The sequence below is a fragment of the Engystomops pustulosus genome, chromosome 7 (assembly GCF_040894005.1).
Source record: "Engystomops pustulosus chromosome 7, aEngPut4.maternal, whole genome shotgun sequence".
Classification (NCBI taxonomy): domain Eukaryota; kingdom Metazoa; phylum Chordata; class Amphibia; order Anura; family Leptodactylidae; genus Engystomops; species Engystomops pustulosus.
Genome location: NC_092417.1, coordinates 144,803,239 through 144,826,895, shown reverse-complemented (window position 1 = coordinate 144,826,895; position 23,657 = coordinate 144,803,239). Strand labels below are relative to the sequence as shown.

At 43.3% G+C, this 23,657-nt stretch overlaps 1 protein-coding gene across 2 annotated transcripts in view; it reads left to right on the top strand.

Annotated features, from left to right (window-relative positions):
* Window positions 1–22,474, top strand: part of TH (tyrosine hydroxylase) — a 32,867-nt gene extending 10,393 nt beyond the window's left edge. Inside the window, exons 4-13 of one of the 2 annotated variants that reach the window (XR_011849018.1) lie at window positions 2,467–2,555; window positions 3,152–3,219; window positions 6,450–6,500; window positions 6,583–6,728; window positions 8,463–8,598; window positions 10,826–10,895; window positions 11,941–11,997; window positions 13,445–13,540; window positions 14,554–14,665; window positions 22,009–22,148. Coding sequence is in view for 1 of the 2 variants with exons in the window: in XM_072118113.1 (XP_071974214.1) it covers window positions 2,467–2,555; window positions 3,152–3,219; window positions 6,450–6,500; window positions 6,583–6,728; window positions 8,463–8,598; window positions 10,826–10,895; window positions 11,941–11,997; window positions 13,445–13,540; window positions 14,532–14,665; window positions 22,009–22,168 (1,007 nt within the window). In the remaining variant the exon portion in view is untranslated. Of the gene's footprint in view, window positions 1–2,466; window positions 2,556–3,151; window positions 3,220–6,449; window positions 6,501–6,582; window positions 6,729–8,462; window positions 8,599–10,825; window positions 10,896–11,940; window positions 11,998–13,444; window positions 13,541–14,531; window positions 14,666–22,008 lie in introns of both variants that reach the window. The other variant, XM_072118113.1, reaches the window with a different exon arrangement.
* The last annotated feature ends 1,183 nt before the right edge of the window (window positions 22,475–23,657 follow it).

Sequence of the window (23,657 nt, the reverse complement as noted above, 5' to 3'; positions counted from 1 at the left end):
TAATACTGATATCTAACAACATAGTGCTCTGATAGTAGCCACTATAGTAACAGTCTCCCACGATAGCCGATATATTAACAGTACCCCACAGTACCCGCCACACAGTAGCTAAAGGTTACATTGCCCCCACACAGTAGCCAAGAGTCACAGTGCCAACCCCCAGTAGTCTCAGTGTCTTCTCCAAGAAGTCTCAGTGCCTGCTCCCAGTAATCTTAGATGCATCCCCCAGTAGTCAGTAGTCCTAGTGCTGCCCACAGCTGTCCTAGTGCTGCTCCAAATAACCAGTAGTCTTAGTGCTATCCCCAGTAGCCATGCTGACCCCTTTTAGCCACTGCTGCCCTTAGTAGACAATGTAAAAAAACCCTTAACTTATTCCTGTCATCTTTCCCAGGCACCTTCTTCTCTATAGGAGACACGTGGTGACATCAGACATGTCACCTCTTGCACACCAGCAGCCTGTGAAATGAATGGTAACAGAGCAAGGAACTGAGACAACAATGCAACAACCACAGGGTGGGAGCTGGCACTTTGACCAAATCCCACTCCTGCAGTAGTCTGGTAGGATGGGGAGGAGGGGGGATGTCCACGCTACCTGCTCCAACTACTACTATTACCACTACTGCTACTTACCTCCACCCGTTCACTGCCCTAGGCACCATGTCCACCGACTACACGTCCTGTGTGCACACAAGCATTTCACAACTTAAATGCCAGCCTTGCTATAGACATTGGGGCTCATTTACTAAAGGTCCGTGGAGCACATTTTCGTCCGGTTTCCAGGCGATTTCAGTGTTGCGCTGCATTTAACAGGGTTTTTCAGCGCACACAATCGGATTTTGGCGCTTTGGCGCCGGCTTTCACCTGACACAAATGGGGGGGGGGGGGGCGTCGGACGATCCAATGGATTCGGACAACGCGCGGGATTTAACATCGCAAATTGTATCGCAAGACACTCACATACACGGGGAAGAAGAAGGTGAACTCCGGTGGACCTCAGCGAGGAAGCGAATCCTGCAGGATCTCGGGTGAATCGCGCTGGATTTCATCTTCGTCGGACCATCCGGATCGGGGATCGAGACAGGACCCGGTAAGTAAATGTACCCCATTATGTCCTGCTAGAAGAATCTGTGATCCACTAATTATATTAACCCCTTAAAGGGGTTATCCGGGTTTAAAAAATTTCTTATGGCCGGGCTGGGGAGGGCTATTTAAACACAATAAACATGTACTTACCTCCTCCGGTGCTGCCGATGTCCCGCGCCGCGGCCGGTCTTCTCTGTGCGCCGGTTTCATTACAAGTGCGCACAGGGAGCTTCCAGCCGGCTGGATGCTCCCATGCGCACCATCTCCCAGCGCTTACAATGCTGAGAGATAGAGACGGATGGGAGGAGCCGTCCACATTGCGGACCGGAAGCTCCCTGTGCGCGGCTTCCGTGCCCCTGTAAACAAACAGGGGCACGGATCGAAGGGACCGCGGCGCGGGACATCAGCGGCGCTGGACGAGGTAAGTACATGTTTATTATGTTTAACTAGCCCTCCCCAGCCCGGCCATAAGAAATTTTTTAAACCCAGATAACCCCTTTAAGGACGCAGGGTTTTTCCGATCATTTCTCGCTCTCCAACTTCAAAAATCCATAACTTTTTCATTTTTACGTGTACAGACCTGTGTGAGGGCTTATTTTGTGCGTAACAAATTTTACTTTCCCGTAATGTTATTTATTTTAACATGCTGTGTACTGCGAAGCTGAAAAAAATTCCAAATGTAGAAAAACTGAAAAAAACGCACGTGCGTCACGTTCTTGTGGGCTCAGTTTTTTCGACTTTGACTGTGCACTCAAAATAACACCTCAGCTTTATTCTTTGGTTCGGTGCGATCGCGGTGATACCAAATTTATACAGGTTTTATTGTGTTTTAATACATTAGTATGATGAGTAGGGAATACACAATGGGGCGCATTTACTTACCATGAGGTGCGTTGTCCAACGAGGATGAAGTCACTAAGATCGTGCGCCCGATATCCTGCATGTGTCGATTCCCCGCTCAGGTCCGCCGGAGTTCACCATCTTCTTCCCGGTGTATGCGAGTGCATGGCTTGCAACACAATTTGAATTTTAAATCCCAAACTTAGTCCAAATCAGTCGGATTGTCTGACGGCCAGGCCCCCGATTTGTGTCGCATGAAATCCGATTGCAGCAAAATCCAATTGCGTGTGCCAAAAACCCTTGTTAAATGCAGCGCAAATCGGAAATAGTCGGGAAACCTGACGGAAATGCGGTGTGCGGTGTAGCTGCACAGGGTAATGGTGTATATACTGCCCCTTGTTCACCTGCAATGGCTGATAAATAGACGCTAGATATGAATATCTACCAGATATCAGATAACACAGGACCAGGAAGACATGAATTTACACTTCTTTAAAAAGCTAGTTTTTTACTAAATAAAATTCTTTCTTTCGACACATACAGTTCACTGGTTTCCGACAAAAATTTCAGACCTGGACAAGTGTCACCACTTGGTTACCAAGTTCGATCCGGATCTAGACTTGGATCATCCGGTAAGCCAGATATATACCTATTCTAATTATAGATTTATTGGAAATTCATGGAATCACAACACAAGTAATGGTCATATATCCATAATGCTGATAGAAACCACCCAGGACGACACCACTACCTTTATAGAAAATCATACTCAGCATTGGGCCATTACTTTGTTATTCTTCTTGAAGACATGTGAATAGATTGTTATTCCCAGCAGGGGCATAACTAGCAAACATCTGAATGGGGCCCCATTCCCATTTCAAAATATACATAATACACATCACATATATACACACAAACAGTGCCACATCCTTCATTCTGTAGTGTAAAGTCAGATGGTGGGGCCCTCTGACACTGTGGGTCCCATAGCGGCTGCTACCACTGTAGTTACGCCCCTGACTGGACATTGTCAAAGTCTAATCACAAGGGTAATGTTAGCAGACAGTTACCTATTTATTCAATTTTAATAAAGGAATAATAGAGGAATAACACAACTTACAGATTGTCAGGATTCATACGAGATCCTTTTTTTAGTAGACATAAACTTTGCTTCTATTAAAAAAAAAAAATTACTTATCAATCCCTCATTTTTATTGATCTTCTTTTTCAGGGTTTCTCTGACCAGGAGTACCGCAAGAGGAGGAAGATGATTGCTGACATAGCCTTCTCCTATAGACAGTAAGATGAAATGACATGAATGTAGAATAAAATATAAAATATATATAGCATAAAAAATCATTTCTATGGCATAAAATATGCAGGCCATTAAAATTTGCCATCTATCACTCAAATTCACCAATATTAAACGTGTATGTTGAATTCGTGGTCTCAGAAGTTTGGGGGAAATAAGCATTCCAGTAGTCCTGGGTTCTGAGGACTCCGTATTCTGCTGGAGCTGAGCTGAGCGTACATGTGTATAGGGCAGGGAAGATGCAGCAGTGGATTATACAGTAATATAGGCAGTTTTTTCTCCCATTAAAATCCTCTTATATATGTCCCTGCTGTCACAGGGGTTACGGGATGCCCCTCCATGTTCACAGGCCCGGCACTTACGCTGCTCACCTCTCTCCGGTCCTGATTCCCCTCTATGGTCCGTGCATGCATGTCCCCATCCCCATCTCCAGGCTTCAGGAGATTTAAAGGGCCAGCGCACCGTTAATTGGCACTGCCCATTTCCCAGAAATCTATTTAAACCTGCCTCTCCTTGCACACCCTGCTGGATCTTGGTGCCTTGTGCCTTAGAGAAAGCTTTGTCTGATGCCCTGCGCTGTTATTGTGATTGTGACTGACTAGTCTTCTTCGCTGCCTGCCTTGACCTATTGTTACATCCCCGACTCTGATCCCGTGCTGCCCATCCTGACCTCCTGCCTGTCCCCAACTACGAGATTGCCTGCTGTTCCTGTACCTTGGCATTGGATGCCACCACGGACAAGTCACGCCTGTGGAATGACCTGGTGGTAACACGCCGCAGCAAGACCATCCTGCTTTGCGGCGGGCTCAGGTGAAGGATCATGTGCCACTTAGACTCCGGTCCCAGGTGTTGGCTTGTTTCATCGTCCGCAGTGGTTCAGAGGATCCACTACCTCCGATCCTGTCACTTGCTCTCAATACACATGTACACAAGAGACATTTCAGGTGCTGAAACCGGAGTTTGAAAACAGGCAGAAATCTCCTAGCTTGGTTCTACTACCATATGTAGGGAGTTAAATGTAGGAAGTAATATTCATACAGCCCAGGGCCCATGGTAGTCTTAATCCACCCCTGGCTGATCTAAAATATATGGACATCATAGGAGTGTGCCTCATGTGTGTTTAAAGTGATCAATTAATTGATATAATGGTGCAGATGGCCTAAACCTGTCTAATATTAAAGGAAATTTACCATCGAAATCAAGCATGATAATTCACTTACTCTTAGATCCACAAAAAAAGTAGCAATGAAGCAGCATAGTTGAAAATATAATATACTTTTTATTCCACCATAGTAAAAAACAAGCAACATTTTGCCTTCTCTATTAAAGAGGTTGTCTGAGTTCTGAAAAAAAAACTAAAGGTGGCCGGGAGAGGGCTGCTTAAAAAAATAAAGTCCTACTTACCTTCCGGTGACCTACAGGAAGTCCTGCTGTGATCACCCCTGCCCCTGGAGAATCGGACTGTGTATTGAGGTGTCAGCGATACCGCTGGGTCTGTGCCCGCCAGGGACATTTCTCTATTTGACCCCCTATGGCAGTGATGGCTAACCTATGGCACTGGTGCCAGCGGTGGCACTCAGAGCCCTTTCTCTGGGCACACAGGCCATCACCAGAGATGACTCCTGGTATCTTCCTGCAGGCCCAGACAGCCCAGGACTTGCTGTGCACAAAGCTATTTTAAAGTGACAGCTCTACCTGGGACTATTTTCTGCTTTATTGGTGTCCTCAGGGGCTGGTATCAATGAAAGCTGTGACAGAGAAGGGAGTATAAATCACAAATTAAATTTCTGTTTGGCACTCTGCGATAAATAAGCGGGTCTTTGTTGTAGTTTGGGCACTCGGCCTCTAAAAGGTTTGCCATCACTGCCCTCAGCTTCCGGCCGGACCCGACAACCGTCCGGCCCGCATTCACAATGCTGTGAATAGGGACGGGTAGGCGTGCCCAGCCACGGTCGGCTGGAAGCTGAATCCAGCAGCGATGGATACCGGAGGGCACCAGAAGGTAAGTAGGATTTTATTTTTTTAAGCAGCCCTCTCCTGGCCACCTTTAGTTTTTTTTTCCAGAACTCTCGGACAACCCCTTTAAGGCATTATCAAGCAACAGCGCATTTATACAGGTGCATTAACCAGCATCATATGTGGTGAATAATGGCATCATATCACAATTCCATGTAAATATATAAAAATCCATGTCTGAAATACGTTGCAAAATCTAATCCTGTCTAATAAAAAAGGAAATCTGCCATCAAAATTCATCATGATAAACCAGGGGCACTTACTCATAGATCCAGGCACTGTGACTGTGGTAATCCTCTCATATTTGTTATCCATGGCCTCCTTCCTTCTAAAATCAACTTTTACAATTATCCTTATGAACCTCAAGGGGTGGTCTAGGGGTGGTACCAGAGCCCCTTAATGCTGCAGCCATAACTTTTTTATTTTTCAGTCTACAGAGACGTATGAAGGCTAACAAATTGTACTTAAAGGGAACCTGTCATCAGGAATCAGGAAGGTAGAGAGTTGAGTTTGAAGAGTTGAAGACTGGTGCCATTTGAACTGCCCCCCCAAAGGCATATTTGAAATCAACATGCCAGAGGGTATAGAAACCTGTATTGAATCATGTAAAAATAACCTTGCTGATGACAGGTTCCTATTAAGAACTTCAGTACTAAGAATCAAGTTACATACGCTAGGAAGCTAATACATTCAAAAAATTTATTTTTTTTCGTACAAAAGAAATGTCTTCTTTCTGACATATTCTGACACCACTTTCATTTTCATACTTCGATGTATGGAACCGTTTAAGGTGTTTTTGTAGTAAGATCTGCCCTTTACTCAGCTAACATTTTGTAAAGAGGGTGTCTGAGACCCAAGCCCAACAGTCAGGCGGCAACATTATAAATAGTATCATTTATATTCTACCATGCACAGCACCGTACATTGTGTAGTGGCAGTGGCTGGTATTGCTGCTCATCACCTTGAGACTGAGCTATAAACATTTCATGTGACTGATATAAGTGACTTCATAGACCTGTGAAGCAGAAGCAGCGCTAACAGCTTCAAACCCCACGATCGGATGGGGTGCTTGGTGCCAAAACTCTATCATTGTGATCCTAATAACCTACCCCAAGGGGAGGTAATTGAAAAATGAGCACTGGAATCTAAATCTTTACAATGAGGTTGTATTTCACAAATGCTTCATTCTTCATCTTTACAGCGGCGATGTGATACCACGGGTGGAGTACCTGCCAGAGGAAATCACAACCTGGTAAGAGGTAACCCCTATGGAAGTAAATTTGGAAGATGATATATATCGAGTTATAGTTCAATCTTTTTACTGATATTTGCAGGAAGGAAGTGTACTCGACCCTTAAGAGTCTCTACCCTACTCATGCATGTAAGGAGCACCTAGAAGCCTTTCATCTGCTGGAGACCCATTGTGGATACAGCGAAGACAACATCCCACAGCTACAGGATGTGTCCTGCTTTCTAAAAGGTAAACTAGATGAAAGAATCCCATACACAAGGGCCCTGCCACCAATGTACAAGCCTTAGTAACTGAATGCAATCTGAAGTGCAACCTACGATTGAAAAATTATACATGGAAGGAGCAGAACATTAATGTAGAGTCCTAATGTAGGTAGAGGTATAGCCTATGGCACTATGATTCACCCACCACACCAAAAATGGTGAAAGCAGATACTAAAATGTAACTTTTAATGTATTCTATTAAAACCACATTATATACACACAATAAAATGTTATACATCACAATAGCATAGATCAATCGGCACTGATAACTATGTAAACAGTACATAAGCCATTCATGGGATACTTGAGATCAATTGCAATATGTTTGCAGAGAGGCAAAAAATAAGACACATATAACCAATTCACCATCCAATCAGGGATAAAGGGTATAGGTAATAGAAAACTGGGAGCATCCAGGTCAGGAAAAAGAAAGAGACAGCACCGCCCCTGGCACATCCTACCTCTGACCAGGGCCGGCATAACTGGGTATTTGCCCAGGGTCCCTTGTCCTAAAGGGGCCCCCTGGATGTAGACTTTTGTCGGCAGAGGATGTATTGCTCTTTTAATGCCACATGGTTGAATGCCGGTGCAGGTGTTTCTCCTATAATTTGTTTATTTCCTATTTATATATCTGTCTACTTAACGATTTATCTATCCATCTTTTTGTTTATCTATTTAACTTTGTATCTTCTCCCTATTATCTATCCATCAATCAATCTGTATATAAGTCCCCCTATGACAGCGCCGTACGGGAGCGGTACGGTACAGCACGTACGGCACCGTACCGTTCTGTAGGCAGGAGAAAGATAGGACATGTCCTGTCTTTCCGCGGAATACGGCACTGTGCGCCATGTATCGCTATGGAGAGGGGCGTTTAGCTCCTCCTCCTCCCCCGGTGCCGATGTGTGCCTGTCGAGCTACGGTACGGTGGGCACACGTTCGTGTGAATATAGCCTTAGTCTGATGGTTGTATTTTAGTGACTTATTTAGCAAATTAGGGTATTTGCACAATTTTTTGCACTTTTTACCAGAGTTCGCCATGCAGCATGGTTTGCACCTAATTTGTCTTTTTCTTTCTCCTGCTTCCAGATGCCTATATGGGCTCAAATAATTTTGCAATAACAGTCCAGACCATGCTTAGGAAAAGCAATAGTATGATTTGCGCAGCAAAATTTCGCCTTTTTTAAAATTTGCCTTGAAATAAGGCGCAAAAGAAACATGATGAAGACAAATCAGGTACAAAAAATAGACTAACGACAGGCGCAAAAAAAAGAGTTTAGGAAGGGGGACATAAGATAAATTACCCCACTGTGTTATAATTACAGATACTGTATTATAATGTTATCATAGATTATAGATAGATGCTTATTTAGCCATCAGTTTTTAGTTATGAGTAAATTGACGCTGGAATTTGGCTCCATCTGCTGGCAATATTGTAAACTGCAACTGCAAAATAAATAATATAAATATAAAAAAAATATTTATTTTAAATAAATAAATAGTGGGTGAAATGGCCTCCATTCTCATGTGTATATGTGGGAGTCATTTTTATAGATTAATATGATCATGCAGCGGCTTTATGGGATGCAACAGTTCTTTATATCCATTTCCATATCTTATTACTGACCCTCGGCCATGTTTCTTCTATTTGTCTTGTACTAGTCCCAGCCCTTACCTGTAAGTCTCTTATCTATTACAGAAAGGACTGGCTTCCAGGTACGCCCCGTGGCCGGCCTTCTGTCCGCTCGTGACTTCCTCTCTAGTTTGGCTTTCCGTGTTTTCCAGTGTACCCAGTATATCCGGCACGCATCATCACCTATGCACTCTCCAGAACCGTACGTAATAAATCCACAATATGTACCATGTATATAGGGTGACATCACTGCCAGTTAGTAGTGCGATTCCCTGACAGTAGCAAAATAACTAGAATTCAATAGGGTTTATAACAAATAGCAGTTTGTGTGGTCACTAGTTCAACCACAATCATTTGGTGGAACTATGATAGTGAGATCTGGGAGATCTAGCATCAAAATAGTTTTTGCGCATTAATGTACACTCTGCATCCCATCTTGACAGAAAAATCTGAAATGTAAATATTTTTGCTAATTTATTAAACAAGAAAATCTGAAAAATGACATGGTCATATGTATTCAGACCCTTTGCTGTGACACTCATATTTAACTCACATGCTGTTTATTTCCTTTTGATCCTCCTTGAGATGATTCTACTTATTCATTGGAGTCCAGTTGTGTTTAATTAAACTGATTGGACTTGATTAGAAAAGTCACACACCTGTAAAACCTCAGAGCTCGTTGTGCATGTCAGAATACACGTGAATCATGAGGTCTAAAGAACTGATCAAGGAGCTCAAAATCAGAATTGTGGCAAGGCACAGATCTGGCCAAGGTTACAAAAGAATTTCTGCAGCACTCAAGGTTCCTAAGAGCACAGTGTCCTCCATAATCCATAAATGGAAGAAGATTGGGACAATCACAACTCTTCCTCGACCTGGTCATCCAGCTAAACTGAGCAATCATGGGGGAAGAGCATCGGTAAGAGAGTTTATTGGAGTATCCGAAAATAACTGTGGCTAAGCTCCAGAGATACAAACCTCCACCAGTCGGGGCTTTATGACAGAGTGTGCCGACGAAAGCCTCTTCTCAGTGCAAGTCATATTAAAGCTGCATACAGTTTGCGTAAGCGGTATATGTGGAGAAATCCAGGCCCTGCTCATCACCAGCCAAACGATGGTGTCAACATCATTCTAGGGGGAGGGACAGGACGACTGGTTGCAATTGAAGGAAAGTTAAATTCAGCCAAGTATGAAGATATCCTGTATGAAACCGTCTTCCAGAACTCTGGACCTCAGACTGGTCTGAGGTTTCACCTTCCAAGACAATGGGGTTATTTATCATATGCTGGCACTCACAGCTGGATACATCTAGAGGCTTTGGCCTCCTGATGTATATGGCGGGGGCCTGTGCAGCAGCCCTGATAAATACCCTGTAATGACCCTAAGCACACGGCTAAAATAACAAAGCCGTAGCTTCAGAACATCTCTGTGACTATTCCTGACTGGCCCAGCCAGAGCCCTGACCTAAACCCAATTGAGCATCTCTGGAGAGACATGAAAATGGCTTCCACCAACGTTCGCCATCCAACCTGAGGGAACTGGAGAGGATCTGCAAGGAAGAGGCAGAGGATCCCCAAATCCAAACGCGAAAAACTTGTTGCATCATATTCCCGAGAAGACTCATGGTTGTACGAACTCCAAAGCTGCTTCTACTCAACACTGAGCAAGGGGTCTGAATACTTATGACCATGTGATATTTCAGTTATCAAAAATACCTACATGTCTGTTTTTTTCTGTCAAGATGGGGGCAGAGTGTACAACTTATTCATCTTATCAAATGGCTGCAATGAAACAAAGAATAAAACTTTACAGGGGTCTGAATACTTTCCTACTGGTCGTTGTACCTGTGATGTTACGTCATGTTTTCCTATGCACCCTGCCATGAAATATGCTTTTATTGGAACTTAATAAAATAAGAAATTTTGGACAGTATTCTCCTGGAAGCCCTGGATTTTCTTCTCTGGTTGTTTCAGTGAATTTTACCTGAATTTTACCCATTTAAGAATAAAATTTGTGATTTTCTTTATCCAAATTTTCATTTTGGTGCTGGTTTTTGCCGACTGTTGAACCCATTTCTTCCTTCTGGTCCAGCACAGCAACTCGAGTCACTGCGGTTCTGTAAACATAAGCTTTAACAGTGACATTAAGTGCACATAACCACTGCCGCCTTTCCCTGATGTACAGCTGAGGCCAGTATAAGGCTTTAGCAGGACCATACAACCCATAATGATGATATTCATGGAGACAGGATCAATGAAGATTTAATAATAGGCCAGTGTCATCACATTACGTCCACATTAACCATAAAAGTTACATTAACTGAGTTACCAGATAGAGATGGGCCCGTTATTCAGTTGGTGACGCTGTGATACGGCCTAATGTCCATGTATATGTGGAAGAATCACTTTCTGTCTTGTGGTGCTCCTCAGGGACTGTTGTCACGAGCTCCTTGGACATGTTCCTATGTTGGCTGACAGAACATTTGCTCAATTTTCACAAGTAAGTTTAAAAAGTTTTACTACAGTTTAACTTCTGTGTAACAGATACCTGTGATGTGTGAAATACTGTGTTATCTATTAGCATTTTTCAGGACTCCATAGGATGCATTAGAATAATCTACGTCTTTATTCCATGCCTTATATGCTCTCTAAAGCCTCAACAGGCTGCACTTCAAAATACAGCCACTTGGTGGCCAAACACAGACACATTTGGTGCAGACAGGGCCGGATTATAGGGGGGGCTCCCGGGGCTCGAGCCCCCCAGTTCGGACCCCATGCAATTGTGTTACTGGGGGTGAGGTGGCTGTATGTAGTAGTGTTACTGGGGGGCGAGGTGACTGAATGTAGCTGTGTGACTGGGGACGAGACGGCTGTATGTAGCTGTGTTACTGGGGGCGTGGCAGCTGTATGTAGCTGTGTTACTGGGGGAGAGGCAGCTGTATGTAGCTGTGTTACTGCGGGCGAGACAGCTGTATGTAGCTGTGTTACTGGGGGTGAGGCGCTGTATGTAGCTGAGTGACTGCTGGGATAGTGGATAGTGAGCAGGACGATATGTATGTACGCTACACTAAGTGGGGTCTCCACCAGATTTTGCGCCCAGGGGCCCTCACCATCCTTAATCCGGCCCTGTTTGCAGATGCGCCAAAATCCGATTGTGTGCGCCAAAAACCCCTGTTAAATGCGGCGCAACACGGAAATCGTCGGGAAACCCGGCGAAAATGCGGTCCACGGACCCTTAGTAAATGAGCCCCATTGTCTTGAAAAACTGATCATCGTGTTACACATATATCCAAAAATTAGGTGTGAACAGGACATAAAAATTAGATGCAGTGCTGGGGCCATGGGTCCAAACATAATCATGGCCCAATATTCTTGTACTATACTACAAGTTTATTGGCTTCTCATGGTGCCCTAGTGTGGTAGTTAGGAATATGGTAGAGGCAGATTATAAGCACCTTCCTATACTGAGCGGTGGAATATGCAGACCCTCTATACATAAGATAACATCCCATTCATATATTGCTGAGTCTGTACGTTTTTTGCAGGATATTGGTTTGGCGTCACTAGGAGCAACAGATGAGGAAATAGAGAAACTTGCAACGGTAAGAACCAATAACCAGCTGATGTTTTCATTGAAACCACTTTGGGAACAGTTTGCCTTTTTGATCCTTTTTATAAATATGTTGGTTGGCAAAATGGTAGAAAAGTGACTTTTTTTTACTACTATGGTGTCCACTGTATGGGATGACTATTTTTATGGCCCCTTAGGCATTTGAACCCCCAGTGGGTCTAAACAGTCATACAATGTACTGCAACACAACTGTATTTCAATATTTGCCAATATACTTCTGCAGTAAAACAGCCTCACAGAGCAACCGAACAGCCCCCCACAATGTCAGGTCCGAGATGAAGCCCATGTGCCATCGCTTTTAAAGTAGAGATGAGCGGACCCAAAACATTAAGTTTGGTTCTGGGGTTTTGGTGCACCCAAAGCAACCCAGACATATTGCTAGATTGGTGCTACTAGACACTGCTGTGATTGGCTAAGGGTGTCTATTGCTTGTCAATCTGAATGATTGGCTACTCAGCTGCCATTTTGGCAATATGTCTGGGTCACCTTGGACACACCCTAACTTTACGTTTAGATGCTGCGGTTGTTATTAGTATCTATATCTACTCTATATTACCGCAGACAACCGCCCTATATGGAGAGGGTTCAGCCCATTACCCTTTTCTGAACAGAAATGACATCTGACTTCCTTACATGTTTGGATACATTCCCATCCTGGAGCACATCCATAGAAATGTTTTCCCTCTCTGATTCCTTTTTGCTTCTGTATGAACAGCATACATCAGAAAGTGTGGGAAACAAAGAATGGAAAGACACACAAACAGGGGCGTAACTAGTCCTGCCATTCTGCTGACCCCTCCCAATTTCTAATCTGAGCTGCCGATTCATTCTGTGGAAGATGTGCAATTTCATATACATATTGTGCTGTACAATGTGCAGCATAATATGTATATAATGGTGCATATCCTCCATTCATTAGTGTATCAGGACAGATGCAAGTCCCCCTGACACTACAGGCCCCATAGCAGCTGCTATGGCTGCTACCCTTGTGGTTACGCCCTTGCACACAAAGCTACATCTTTCCAACCTGCTTGCTCTTGCTGAGTGATGTATACAGAATAATGGCTTATGGGGGAAGGATACAACTGTATTGCATCCATCCTCCGCCTCTGCTGAATGTACACTAATGAACGTTTCCTTAATGTAACTTCCATGTAAGGAAACACCTCAGCAGCCAATCACTGACTGCCGCCAGTGTTCACTCCTCCTGCTTTCAGTGACTAGGGGTGGAACAGGACAACGTATCCCAGTGTATAAGCACATCCTAGGCATCTATTGTAAGGGTACATCACATATCTGCCCCACGTATCCTTACAAAAGAGAGCTATAAACAGGATTCGGGCATGGTTCTTCTATAGAAATACAACTACATACATTAACAATATTAACACTTTGTTGTCACCTGTATTTTATTGCAGCTCTATTGGTTTACTGTGGAATTTGGTCTTTGCAAGCAGGATGGAGAAGTGAAAGCCTATGGTGCCGGTTTACTATCGTCCTATGGCGAATTGCTTGTACGTAATATTTTGTCATTATTACATAGACAGTAATTATTAGAAATTTAGTAACAATTTCTTACCATAGGGTTCATAGTACGATTTCTGTGGTCAACATAACTGACATGCATTTGGATAGCAAGTATTTTTCTTTAACATGGGTGACAAATATCCATTGGTAAAATACGTTTTATTACCCGCTATGTCAAGTGACCACTAAAATTACATCCAGACATTTTTATCTATATGTGACCATATCACAGTCGAGTGTGCATGTGCTTTAAAAGGACCAAAGGAGATGTTAAAGGAAATCTACCATTTATTTTTATGTAATGTAAACCAAACATGCCATGAGAATGCTGTAGCTACACCGATACAGAAACATATCTTGTTTAATCCCTGATCCATGTGGTTTTGCTCAAAAAACAATTATAAAATTCAGGAGTTTGGGAAAGCTGGGTTGCATCAGGCTGCCGTTCATAAACACATTACACAGAGCTTCCTGAACTGTCCAGACAGGACTAATCAACCTGAGCTGGATGACTCATACACAGCAGCTGGGGGATGGTGCAGCGATTGATTACTTCTGCCTGTCAAGGACAACACAGTGATGACGTGTTCTCTGTTATACTGGGCAAAATACGGCTGAAGCAGTGCATAATTAGGGTGAGGAGAGGCTCAGGCAGCCACAGAAGCCACAGAGCCTCATTATCATAACTTTATAAATGTTTTTTCAGCAAAACCGCTCGGATCAGGGATTAAACAAGATATGTTTCTGCATCAGTGTAGCCACAGCATTCTCAAGGTATGTTCGATTCATAATGCATGAAATCAAATGGTAGATTTTCTTTAGAATCAAGTATATGCCCTGTTGTATTCCCCTGTCATCTGCCTGAGGAGCTTTAGGGAGGAAGAAATAACAGAGATTTAGGCAACTTCTATCTTACTTAAAAAACCATTCCTATTGTAAAGCTTTTCTATTTCATGTAGTTTTGTTGTTGTTTTTAAGCATTCTTTGTCTGATGAACCAGAGGTACGAGCCTTTGATCCAGATGAAGCCGCCATTCAGCCGTATCAAGACCTGAATTACCAATCTGTATATTTTGTATCAGAAAGTTTCACCGATGCTAAAGAAAAGCTACGGTAGGTAAAAGAACCAGGAGGATACGGTATACAGTATATCTTGTAGTAACCCAACATATAAAAGTCTACTCACACCCTTTGTTATCCAGTAGGAAACTGAGTGTTAAAAGAACATGTACAATAAACCCCCCTTCCCCCGCCACTTGCCTTTGTTGAAAAGTGCAGCACAGGTATCCCAGCTTAAACCGGCCTCCTGCCACCAGTAAAATCATTCCCCAAACTTTTTCTGCCTTTTTTATGTTGGTTGCACTCACTGGAGTGTGGCTGAGCCCACCATCACATGACTCCGCCCGCTGCAGGGTGTGTGAAATGGTGAGGAGATCTGCAGTTTCCCACACAGTGCTCACTGCTAAATACACCATGCAAGTGAGAGGGTAAGGACAGGAAGTGCACAGGGAGAGGACTTCCTGTCTGCTCTGGTTGAGATTTGAAGAAACACTGAAGGAGACAGGGAAGCATGACTCTTCTCTTCAGAAGTTGACTCATGTCTACTCATTTGCATATCAGAAAAGCAGCTGTCATTAAGGTGCAATCAGGGTCGTACTGGTGGACCTAGGACCAGTGAAATTGATTTTGAGGGACCAACTTTTTCTATGAATATTAAACATACATTTTAAAGCCACACTGAAACAATGCCTTTATATTGCTTTTTGAAAGCATCATTGTTAACTCCTTAACGCTCTGCGCCGTAGCTCTACGGCGCAGAGGTATAAGGGATGTATGAAGAGGGCTCACGGGCTGAGTCCTCTTCATACAGAGGTGGGGGTTTTTGCATTTTGCACAAAACCCCCACCGCTAATAACCGCGGTCGGTGCTAGCACCGATCGCGGCTATTAACCCTCTAAACGCCGCCCGCAAAGTCGCGGGCGGCGTTTAAAAGACGGCGGCGCGCGGGCGCCGCCATCTTTTTTTCGATCGCCACGCCCCCGAACGTCATCGGGGGGCGGCGATCGGTTACCATGGTAGCCTCGGGTCTTCTTTTGACACGAGGCTACATGGTTTATGCAGGTTCGTTACAATGAGCCAGTGGCTCATTGTAATGTAAGACCTGCAAAAACGCCATATATTGCAATACTGTAGTATTGCAGTATATGGTAGGAGCGATCTGACCATCTAGGGTTAATGTACCCTAGATGGTCTAAAAAATAGTGAAAAAAAAAAGAAAAAAAAAAGTTTAAAAAATAAAAAAAATTTATAAAATATTAAAAGTTCAAATCACCCCCCTTTCCCTAGAACGGATATAAAACATAACAAACAGTAAAAATCACAGACATATTAGGTATCGCCGCGTCCCAAAATGCCCGATCTATCAAAATATAAAAACGGTTACGGCCGGCGGTGACCTCCGAGACGGGAAATGGCGCCCAAATGTCCGAAATGCGACTTTTACACCTTTTTACATAACATAAAAAATGAAATAAAAAATGATCAAAATGTCGCACAGACCTCAAAATGGTAGCAATGAAAACGTCGCCTCATTTCGCAAAAAATGACCCCTCACACATTTCCATGCGCCAAAGTATGAAAAAGTTATTAGCGTCAGAAGATGGCAAAAAAATTTTTTTCTTTTTTGTTCACATTCGTTTAATTTTTGAAAATGTATTAAAACACAATAAAACCTATATAAATTTGGTATCACCGCGATCGCACCGAACCAAAGAATAAATTAGGCGTGTTATTTGGAGCGAAGAGTGAAAGTCGTAAAAACTGAGCCCACAAGAACGTGACGCACGTGCGTTTTTTTTTCAATTTTTCCACATTTGGAATTTTTTTTCAGCTTCGCAGTACACGGCATGTTAAAATAAATAACATTACGGGAAAGTAAAATTTGTTACGCACAAAATAAGCCCTCACACAGGTCTGTACACGTAAAAATGAAAAAGTTATGGATTTTTGAAGTTGGAGAGCGAGAAATTAGCCGAAAAACCCTCCGTCCTTAAGGGGTTAATAATGGTAAAAACGCAGATCTGTTTTGAGTTGCGTTTTTCCCGTTATGTTTGCAATGTGTTTTAAAACGCATTGTAGACACATAGGGGGATATTTATCATACGCTGGCGCTCGTGCGCCAGCGTATGATCGCCCCGCCGCTGCAAATTCGCAACCCGATACATCAAGAGGCATCTGCCTCTTGAAGTATCGGGCTGCCAGCAGCGCAGCGTTTATCCTGGTGTAGAAAAAAACGCAGCCGGCAACTTTTCACTTATGAAAAGTCGGCGGCAGCAGCAAGTACGCAGGCGCGGGGACAGTAACGCCCTGCGCCGGGCCACTCCCGTCCGGCCGCGCCCCCCCCCCTTCACGCCCCACTGGTGTGAAGGTGGCGGGTTGGGGAAAATAATCGCAAAAGCTAGCAATAAGCTAGCATTTGCGATTATTTCAGGGCCTCTGCGCCACTGGCGGTGCGCAGAGGTCCTGATAAATATGCCCCATAATGTAGATGCTGCATAGCACTATGTTTGCAATTAAATTTCATTTTGAAACGCACATCAAGCGCATACGGAATATCTCCTCCCTGAACACACGTGTCTAGTCTAAACGCTTGTGTCTGGCAAGGAACAACAACAACAAATACCCAGTCACACTCCAAATACATCTGTCACACATGGGGTTTGTGATGCCTTTTTCCATGTTCAGGGCCGGTGCTAGACAAAGTGGGGCCCTGGGCAAAACTAAAAGTGGGGCCCCAAAATAAAGCTATTTTATAACCAGTCACAGTCAGTAAGAGGCTCCTTTAGTATGGTAAAACAAACTGTAATATGGGAGAATTTTATAGGAGATGATAGGTGATAGGGAGAGTGATGGGCAGCGCGGTGGCTCAGTGGTTAGCACTACAGCCTTGCAGCGCTGGTCAACATCTGCAAAGAGTTTGTATGTTCTCTCTGTGTTTGCGTGGGTTTCCTCCGGGTCCTCCGGTTTCCTCCCACACTCCACAAAATGACTGGTAGGTTGAATAGATTGTGAGCATTATTAATTATAATTATTATGATAGAAGATAAATATGAAAGATGATAGAGATTTCCAGATGCAGAACTATAACGTAGTTATAGTATATATACAGGAGATGGATGAAAGATAAATACAGTAGAAGAGAAATAGAAGATTGATTTAAAAATAGATAGAGAAAAAGGGAGATATATAAATGGTCAGATTATAGGAGATGGATAACTAGACAGATAGATATATAGACAGGGGATATATGATAAGCATCTTCACCTGGGAATTCAACCTAGGGCTATTAACCCTTTCACTGCCAGGCATTTCTGGATATTTTGTCGCCTTATGGACCAGAGCAATTTTTACAATTTTGACGTTTAAAAAATAAAATTTTGCCCCATTTTCAAAATTGCATTAAAGAGTTTATAGACAGAGGCTCCTTCGTGCAAATTTGATTCAAACTGAAACATTTTTATAAAAAAATACTTAAAATTTGAACTTTGATGGCAAAAAATGTTCTCCAAACAGAAAATATTTACCTTCACTACTCCTAAATGTAATAGATGGACATGTGTAGAGCTCACAAATGTCCCATATTGATATGTTCACATAAATAAATCCACATAATATCACTAACACTGTAATAACTAGATATCTGCTTTTCAGCTAGAAATTTTAAGACAGTCACAACCTGCAAAATATAGCAATAAAACAGAATAAACAGTAAAGGCGCCATAAAACCTATAGAATTTTGAAATCCAACAAACAGGCGATGCATTTGGCAATTAACATTCAAAATTGCCTCTAAAATATGTACAAGTCCAGATACTTATATAAAGAAAATATACTTTCCTAGAACAGCAAGATGTGAGGAGATCATACAGACCCCACATGTGCATATTCACCAAAATATGCAGCAAAGGGAACGTTACACCCACAGGGGACACCAAACTACGTGAACGTCACACAGATCTATCATTATATGCTCCTTACACAATGGTCACCCAAATAATAACTGTATATCCATAAACCCCTCTTATGACATAATAAAAGTCACGTTTAGATGTCGCCAATGTATTATCTGCACAATAACAGAACCCTCCGCGCTTCATAAGAATCTGAGTGAGAACATCATAACATGGGTGTAAGTAATGGAGGATGGTGGGAAATAATAACTTTATTCCATGTGTGTGTTTTTGGTGTTACATATAACTTTATGGACATGTTTTAGGTCGCCGTGTTAATATATAATAGTGACATTAGGCGAAGAGGATCGAATGTTCATCATATCAGTCAATTTTTGCAAAAAGAACTGTCACCAAATAAAAGGCAATAAGAGAGCAAGTGTGTTCTTAGATAGTTCTGCATATAGAAGGGTTAAAAACATGAACATTAGTTGATTTTATTCCTTCTCAAAATGTAGTAACATATAAAGTGACTATTTCCATTATCTGTGAGGTGCAGCAGCTCCTGTGTCCACCAAATGCTCCCTGCAGTCTGATGGCTAAGAATCTGGCGGGGGGACACACTTCAGGGGGCTGTATCTCTGGCTCTGTGACACATAGAACCTCACTTCTTTTTTCCTATGAAAGAAGAGAGTCGCTTCTTTTATATAAATGTGTTTCTAAGTGTCAGGAAAATGGAGATATTAACTGTTTAACTGCTGTTGTCAGTGATTTTTATATATAAAAATGCCACCTGATATTCTCACTTTAAACCTGAATATCTCTGGATCCAGGGCACCTAGAAACACAATTCAAGATTCATTTGAAAGAAGAGATTCTCCTCTCTCTTCCAGTGGGCAGGGGGCCCTGGGCAATTGCCCACTTTGCCTACCCATAGCGCCGGCCCTGTCCATGTTACTAAGCGTTTGGCTGTTTTGAAAGCATTTTTCTTCATTGCTGGATGTGTAAGCAGCTGTGTTAACATTTTCACAGCTGCTTACACTTTCAACAATGAAGAAAAACCCTTTCAAAGCATCCAAGTGCATGATAATATGTAAAAACGCATTGTTGATGCTATCTACAGCTCTCTACATCATCATTGTTTTGAACTCGGTCACAGATAGAGTTGAAGTCCCAAACGGATGGAGCAGCATGCAGAGTCAGTGCCGGCTGAGGGCGGAGTCATCACGTTCGGGTCCCACTGGTGGTTTCACTGTCACACTAGTGTTCCAGTCCAATGCATCTGAGGCAGATAATTTTAGGTGATATGGGGTGGACTTTTAACCCTTTACCAGAAGGTGTTACTGGTGAGATGGGTAGAATTCTGGTGACGCGTCTTTTTTAAAGGGCTTGTCCAGGTCTGTTTTTTTTCCATAAACAGCACCACTTTAGTCACTGGTTTACCAATGTTATTACATCTCAGTCCCATTAACATGGTTGAGTTTGGTTTATAATACTTAACAGAACCCATAGATAGAGGTGGCATTGTTTGTAGGGGTCTTTTTGTTTCAAGGGCTAATTTCTCTTATTCAACCGATTTAAATCTGTTAAGGGGGTTGGTCATGCTTCCCCACTTCTCATCTATGGGATATGTAAAAGCAAAAAATTACTAGGCACTTCCATAGGGAGCAAGATGGTGGCAGTAATGCGATTCACCCAAGTGACTGCATTATTGACTATCCAAGGAGGTATCTGAGGAGGTATACTTTTCTCTGAGAAGATACAGGTACATAGTGTCCTAAATGCAGGCAGCATATTATAGAGCAGTAGGATTTGGTGGCACTGTTTTTGGGCACTGTCCCACCGTCCCGAGTGGTAGGGAGAATGTGCAGTCCTGCAATGTCCCGCTTCCTGTTCTCTGCCCCGACACACTAGAGGTGCAGAGCCAAGACCAGGAAGCGGGACCAGCTCCTTCTACCTCCTCTCTGTTTAAATAAAAAACCTTTTCTCACCATTTCATCGTTCCTTCACAGTCCTGCTTCATCCTCTCCCCGGGGCTCTGAGGGGAGGAGCTACCACCAGATGGCCTTGTCCCCTCCTCATCATCTCGGAGCCTTGGGGAGAGTAGGAAGCAGGACTATGGGGCAATGATAGTAAGGTAAGTAGGGGAGAGGGGGGAGAGGCCACAATAAGTGAGGATGGAGGACAGGGGCCACAATATTCAGTGGAGGAAGGCCACAATATGAGGGTGGTGGAGGACAGGTAGGAAGCTAGAGGACAGGGGGCCACAGGAGGAGGCTGGAGGACAGGAGGCCACTGGAGGTGGCTGGGGATCAGGAGGCTACAGGAGGAGGCTGGAGTACAGGAGGCCAGAGGAGGAGGCTAGTGGACTGGGGGCCACAGGAGGAGGCTGTGGACGTGGTTTCGAAAAAAGGGGTTGAACTTTTTGTCTCTCTTTTTCTCGCCCGAAACTTGTGAGGCATGTTGCACTGTGTAGTGTTCCATATGCAGCTTCTATAGCATAAGCATGTTCTGTAGCATGAGGAGCCGAAAAGATTGTACAGTTGGGGGTTATTTATCAGGGCTTCTACGTCAGAAAACTGAAATAAGCACAGATTGTCAAAATCCGTCAGCACTTATGATTATTTTCCCTTTACGCTAGCTCGACACTAAGGGGGCGTGGAGGGCAGGGTCGGCCCCTGGGCGACAAAGCCTCAATGGGCCCCTTTGCAGTAAACTCACATGGTGGCATTAAAAATTAAATTCAGAGACTAAAACAGTCTCCTGTTCCCTAAAATATTCCCTAGTATATACAGCCCCTCTCATCCTCATGTATTCCTTATGTACAGGCTTATGTGGACCCCACTAGCAGCTCTGGGCCACATGGGGTCCACTGCCTGAGTATGCCCAGTGCTGGCCCTGTGGAGGGGTATGTAGAGGGGGGAGTCCAGAAACAGAGAGGGCCAACATGGGGTGTTCCTGCCCCTTGCTTACGTACAGGCTGCAGCAAGCGAACTTTCAAAGGTGAAAGTTTACATACTACAGAATATTTCGCCATGTAGGACCCTTTCATGGAATTAGAAACTGGGCAGCCGGCTGCCATATACATCAAGAGGCCGGAGCAGGGCTACATCAGAGGGGCCGCAACATTACCGCTGGTGTGTGATGAATAACCCCCATAGTGTCCTATCTGCAGGCAGCATGTTATAGAGAAGAAGGATCTGAGCAGATTGTACAAAGTCTACTATTTGCAGATGGCATATTATAGATCAAGAGTTATGAAATATTGGATGTTGTGTACAATTTGCAGGCAGTATATTATAGAGTAGGAGTTTTATGGGAAAAGTTAGGAGCGTCATACATGGGGTGTAGCTTCCAGTCACTGATGCTGTAGTATCACCTCCCTAAATGACCTGTTTCTAAGCATAGAGATCTTACCTCTCGTAGAAATAAAGTAGTATGAAAAAATCAAGATTGCACTTAGTATGTATAGATTGTCTGTGATATATATGATTCCCACTCCTTTAGGATGTATGCATCTCGTATAAAGAGGCCTTTTGCAGTGCGATATGACCCCTACACTGCAAGTATCGAGGTTCTGGACTCACCTGGTAGGATCCAAAGCTCCCTGGAAGTCCTCCGAGATGATCTACAGACCCTGACTACTGCCCTGAACATTCTGTCCTAACAGCCAGCAGTCACCACGTCCAGCCTCCACCATCTCATGTCCTTGATGTGGTCAGCTCACCTTTTTGTACAGGATCGTCTTATTCACCATTATGTACAAACCTCCAAAAAGAATCTGTATTTTAATGCATATACATAATATAAATGTTATTTCTGGTATGTAATGGCTTATATCTGCGTTCCATGCTCTAAGATGTTCTGGAAATGCTATTGTGCATGACATCTTGTTCACATTTGCTGCTCAGTTTCTGTTCTTCTGTCTCCAAACCATTTTGAAAGATGCAATAAAGAGATATACAACTAAATTGTGAAGCAAAGAAAAGATGGGACTCGATATTCATTATGTGATAAGGTACAGATGTAGACACTTAAAGGGGTTTTGCATAACTATACCTAGGATAGCTCCTCAATTTCAGAGATCAGATTGTTCAAACCAGGGGTGCACCATCCATGATGTGGCGAGTTGAGCCTTTTGCCTCAGGCAGCACCGCCTGCAGAAAGATAGGGGGCAGCATCAGGGTCGCAGTCACTTGCTATAAAGCAGGGCCTGACACCTAAAAACAGTGTCCCTTCACACCAAATGTCAGCATGGGTGAAAGAAATTTCATGGAGAAGCCATTTACTAAAATAAATAATCTGATATATGACTTCTGGATGGGATGGAGGGGCACAGGTCCCTTGCTTGCATCAGGCAGCAGAGACTTTATACTAATTGCCGGAATAACAAAAGAGAACGTCGAAAAGTCTGTCTCTGTTCTCTCTCTAGTGGCCAGTCCTGGAAACTGCAACTGTGTTCTTCTACACTTGAGAAACCACAACACAGAGAATGGAGCTGGAATTTCATCCTGTTCTCTGCATTGATTCTATCTTGTTTCAGCTGATTGGTAGGTTCCCTAGTCTAAGGGAAGGGGATGGAGGGGGTTTTACAATCTTCAAACCGGTTCCATACGTTATTGTTATGTCATAACAGAAGCTTTGAAATAGCTATTTGGTGGCCTCACATTGAGGTGGTCTCACATGAGTGAGCACTTATACCACAGCACTCCTACAGGGGAAGCTAGGAATTGCACAATTTTAATAGAAAGCGATGGGTTGTCTGAGGTGTATATGGATGTGCCATGTCCTCCAATGTGACACATGCTCTGTGTGCAGCTCTCTACTATGGATAACAGTAAAGACTCTCTTAACCGAAAATTCCTTTTTTAAAAATGGTTCTTCCAAATCAAACAATTTGGGCTGGATTATTAGAGGGGACAGGTGGATTATAAGTAAATGGACAAACAGTTCAGATCCAGTAACATCTGAAAAGCTTGTATATTCTCATACTAGGATAATAGCTTGACATAAGGACACAAAGCTTATAAAAGGTAATTTTCTACAATGGTTAACATGGTTCACCAGTCAATTATGGTTTTATTGGAATAAAGCAGCACTAAAATCTAGCAGCCCATAAGAGCCTGGTGTAAGGGACATGTCAGCTGTAGAAATGA